Source organism: Alosa sapidissima, chromosome 13 (assembly GCF_018492685.1).
Source record: "Alosa sapidissima isolate fAloSap1 chromosome 13, fAloSap1.pri, whole genome shotgun sequence".
NCBI lineage: Eukaryota > Metazoa > Chordata > Actinopteri > Clupeiformes > Clupeidae > Alosa > Alosa sapidissima.
The window spans coordinates 9,845,213-9,850,042 of NC_055969.1; the positions used below are offsets into that span (position 1 = coordinate 9,845,213).

General features: G+C 43.9%; 1 protein-coding gene across 3 annotated transcripts in view; it reads left to right on the forward strand.

Annotated features, from left to right (window-relative positions):
• The window catches only part of aff1 (AF4/FMR2 family, member 1), a 40,488-nt gene extending 35,757 nt beyond the window's left edge, over positions 1 to 4,731 (forward strand). For all 3 annotated transcript variants that reach the window (XM_042060051.1, XM_042060050.1, XM_042060049.1), the window contains exon 19: positions 751 to 4,731. In XM_042060051.1, coding sequence (XP_041915985.1) covers positions 751 to 875 — 125 coding nt within the window. In that variant the 3' untranslated portion in view covers positions 876 to 4,731. The remainder of the gene's footprint in view (positions 1 to 750) is intronic.
• Positions 4,732 to 4,830: the final 99 nt, after the last annotated feature.

Below are 4,830 nucleotides of genomic sequence, written 5' to 3' on the forward strand. Positions count from 1 at the left end.
CCGCAGCGCTCGATTCCACACATCACCTTAGGTTGTGACCATTAGCAGACCCATCTAGGTCTTGGTCTTTGTTTAGTGGAAAATGCTTTGAAATACTTCAGCTCTAGAGATGAAGCACATCTGTAATGGCTAGATGAGAGGTTCTCAGTCCTCAACTGAGCCCCACTGCTGTTTGTTTTTCACATCTAAGCCTCCTCTACATAGTTGAAGTCATTAGTTGAGCTCCTGGGGCACGTTTCCCAAAACCATACAAGTTAGCAACTTTGTTGGTTGCAATGCAATTTTCAATTGCCAACCAACTAACAGCTAACAGGTTAGCAACTATGATTTTGAGAAACACACCCCCTGGTTAGCAGAACACACTTGGTTTAGCTAAGTGCAGTGCTACTAAACAAATCCCACTGTGGTTTGTGTGCAGCATGGAGAGAAAGAGGAAGTGGGGCTTGCTGAAGAGCCTGTGAACTATATTAGATGTAAAATGATAGTGTGTGATAAGCTTGAGGAATTGACAGCTTAGTTGGCTTAGGAACCTTCTTCAGGCCTTCTTGCTACTTTCTTGGCCAGTAGGCGGCAGTATTTTTTGAAAAGTTAATTTTGGCTCATAGAACATAATTCAGAAGATTGTGGGTGAATAACTGTTGATTATGAAATGCATCATACAGTGTTGTCCCTCTAAGAGCACTGAATTGAGTCTGATTGAGCTTCCTAGACTTGTGTATGTATTTTTACCGTATCTTCATCTTCGTGCAGGGGTGCTAGGGGAGTTGGACTCTGCCATCGGCCCTTTGACTTTGCTGTCCACCATGAGCGCAGTGGTGCGCTACACACGGCAGGGCCTCCACTGGCTTCGACAGGACTCCCAACAGACACACTGACCAACCACCCTGCTTACACACACACACACAAACACACACACACACACACGCAACCATCTCTCCCCAACAACTCCCGCAACTCTAGTGCATTTTCAGAATGGCACAGAAAAGCACCAGTTTAGGGGGATAACTCAAAACTGGATACTCTGGCACTTTTTTTAGTTCATTTCAGTCCCATGGCAGCCCTCCCTCCTGTCGTGTTTTAACCCCTCAGTGGTCCTTCTCTGGCCACCATAGTCTCCTCAGGAGCGGCGGTGCTGCTGCTGGCCAAAACGTGCTGTGACTGTGACTCGACACGCACAACCCACATAGCAGCATCTACACCAATGCTCTCAGCTTCCATTCCTCCTTACACACACACACACACACACACACACACACACACACACACACACACACACACAAACATACATGTTCTCAAGAACACACCCAGTACTGTTGGTTTTCTGCATTAAGTGAGTTGGGAGAATTCATGGCAGTCTGGCCATCCATCAGTTCTCATCCAATGCCCTCCATTTTCGGCGCCGAGACCCCAGACAACAGGTATTTCAACACTACCCCAGAAACATTCTGCTCATCACAAGGATTGAACCCATCAGGCCGGACACACATTCATGTCCTTTGGGCAACACCAAATGGGAGAGAAAAAACACCAGATGGGTGAAGGAAAAAAAAATAACAGTTGTTATTTTAGGGACGTCACCTGAAGTACTTAATTTTTAGTATGATTATTATTGCTAAGGTAATGACATGTTGTTTTTGGCTTTGGATGATTTTTTTATGAAATTAATTTATGCTGCATAATTAGACAGCCAACAGACCGCTTGTGTGAGCCTCTATTCTGCTCACACACAAAAGCTTTCCAGAAAAAGCTGAATGCCCCACCTCCCTTATTTCAGTGTTATTTAGCTAGCCGCAAGAGGTAGGTGTCCGACAGAAAACTGACCCCTATGGAATGGATTGTCCAGTATTAGGGTACTATGAAATGGTAAGCTTGAATTTCAGATGTTCATCAGGCTGAGAGAGATGGTTGTAGTGGTCAGCTGATGTCTCTCAAGCCAAATAGAGGGCTTTGCAGTAGAGGGAAGTCTTTGAAGTCTGTCCTTGTCGCTGCAACACGCTCTGTCTCAAGGGCATGGACGTAACTGTGGTCATCAACAATGGGATCTTGTGATCAGCCAATCATGGGGATCAAACCGCACACAGGGGGCAAGAGCACATGGCGTAATGTTTCCAGAGAGCAGCTGTGGCAGATAGCCCAACCACCTCAGCTGTGATGGGGAGTTGCTGTCAGTGTGGATTACCAACATCTGGAGAAGAGGGGTGTCATGGTGCCTCCACTTGCTCTGAGTGTGTGCACTGCACATGGCTGGGGCTGGTGAAGAAAGTCATGTTGTCTGTGCATTTTTGTTGGAAGTAGGCTGAGCAGCTTTTTTCTTTTAGTTGATGTCATTATGAAATCTGTGCCTTATATTTAAAATTGGTTACAGATGCCCCCCCCCCAACCCCAAACAGAGAAACCTTTGAATGTATGAAAAGCCTTCCCCCTAAACCATGATGTGCAGCAATTCCTCACCTTTTGGCCAAAGTGAATTCTGATATGGTAGCAGTCTTAGAGCTTGTGGGAACATCTTGGTGTGTGTGCGTGTGTGTGTGTGTGTGTGCGCATGAAGGGGCCATTTTAACCTTTGAACTGGTGCTGGGCGCTCATGCTTCTTCTGTGCTTCGTTGCGCTTGTTTTGTTTTCTCCAGAGAAGCGAGTCAGCCTTTGTCCCTCTCATTTGGCTTTTCGCTTCATCATGAGTTCAGAGGCAAGTTCACAAATGCCCCCCCCCCCAATTCTCCTCAATATGAAGACTTTTAAACCAGCATGAAGTGAGGCAAAGCTGAACACCTGTGAGCAGGCCCCGACAGGAAGCGGTAGCTCTCAAACGCCTACCCTCCCGCCCTCCTGCGTGTGCACGTCTTGTCCGGTTGGACGTCTGCAGTGTCACACGGCCGTTTGACTGTTTGGATTGTGTGGCCGAGATTTTTTTTTATTTTTAAAATCACTTTTTTTATCACATATTTATATCTAGCAACATCGCTGCTTTATCGCTGTTTTCTTCTGTAGTTCAAACCACTACCAGAGGTCAGTGCTGGTGTCAAATCCTGTGACCTTTCGTACCTTAGATTCGAGTGCCTGCATTTACAAAGTGGAATTCAACCATATGAGTTTGACTTTACTTTTTAATCGTACAGCATGGAGCATATCAGTTATCAGGGTGAAGGGTGCACTATGGCCGTGCTGGTCAGGAAGGGAGCAATGTTAAGGGCTGTCTGGACGTCTGGGCTGGTTTGGGTCAGACGCTGGGTCATGTCAGTCCCAGTGAGGGTGTGAAAGGGTTTGAGTTCAGGTGGACTGTGATGTATGAAAGGTATGTGCTTTAGATTTAACACGGCAGATATTTATTGATGGTTTTCCTTTTTGTCGTCATCATGACCAAGTACATGTGTGCATTATTTATTTTCTATCATAATACATATTCTTAAGTCTTTATTCCTCCCCCCCCCCCCTTTCTGCACCTTCCCCAAATTCTTTCCACACCCCATCAGGAGGGAACAGGAGCATTAATTACATTCATCCCCCCCCCACCCTTCCATTTTGCACTTTTGGATTTTGATTTCAAAGTATTTCTTAGTTGTGTCCAATGTGTTGTTTTTTGTTTTGTTGTTTTTTTCTCCTTATCTCCATTGAGTCAGAGAATAAACTAGTGCTGGAGTTGTTTACTGCCGTCTGAGAGGCCGCCCCAGTGGCCAGCCAGCAGGAAACATGGGAGTCGAGCAATAATGCTGTTTTAATGATGCTCTAGTCGGATCATGGATCGTGTGGACTTGTGAATGAAATCAACCTCAACTAGAGGCTGAGGCTCTCGCAGACTCATAGGCCACTGCTCTTTATCCGAGCCAACAGGTCTTATCATGTCTTCATTTCATTTCTTTTCTTTTTTTATTAATTAAAAAACTCATGGATCTCCATACTGGATAAAAAATGAATTGGGAGCTCACTGGAGTGGCAGTTTCCAAGGGTATTTCAATAAGGGGATCCCAGGGAAAGGCTACATGTAGAGTCATAAAGGACAGAAAAGGTTTATGTATTTATTTCACATGAGTTCGAATGATGGCGTGAAAAATATAGTCCAGCAGACAAGAGTTTGTTTTTTTCATGATGAATTCCTCCAAAGAAGGCTGCTTCTTGTATATAAGCATTCGTTTTTTTTTTTTTGTTGTTTTTTTTGAACTTCTCAACTGTTCAGTCAAATCTGCACATTCAAATATGACTTGTTTTTGATGGAACACTGTCTTTGTTCAGACTGAGAATGCTTCCCTCTCATTTATCAAATGTCATTTAATGTTCCAGAGGCTGATTGCCTTGTTTTCATTTGAACTCTGAAACCCCCAGTGCTTCAGAGGGAAAGCTGAGAAGTGTGTGCAAAGCGAAATATATTCCTTGTTCATACATACCTGATGACATCCTTAAAGGATTGGAACCATTTGCTGAGGAAATGTTTGGAAATTATTTTGTAATTCAACTTTTTTGCCTTGTGAACATATGTAAATACTCTGAGCTGTAATATATATGGTTGTATAAAGACTGTTTGGCAGTTCAATTCTGTTTTCCCCCCTCCTTTGTTGTTTTCTTTTTACTCTGAAATATTTGTTCCTCCCCAAAGCTGTTTTGCTGACTCTTTTGTAGCTTGGCCGCTGTAGCCATGAGAGCCGGGCTGGGTCAATGGTACATTTCTGTTCACAACCGGCTCTGTTTGCTAAGGTGTTTCAGAGGCAATAAAGTTTGAGGAAAGTGTACAGAATCTGACTGGGGTTTCTAGATTTATTTTTCATCCTGATACAGGAATCAAATCTACTTAAGACTATACATAGGAGATGTTTAAAAATGAACATTTTGAGTAAGAAA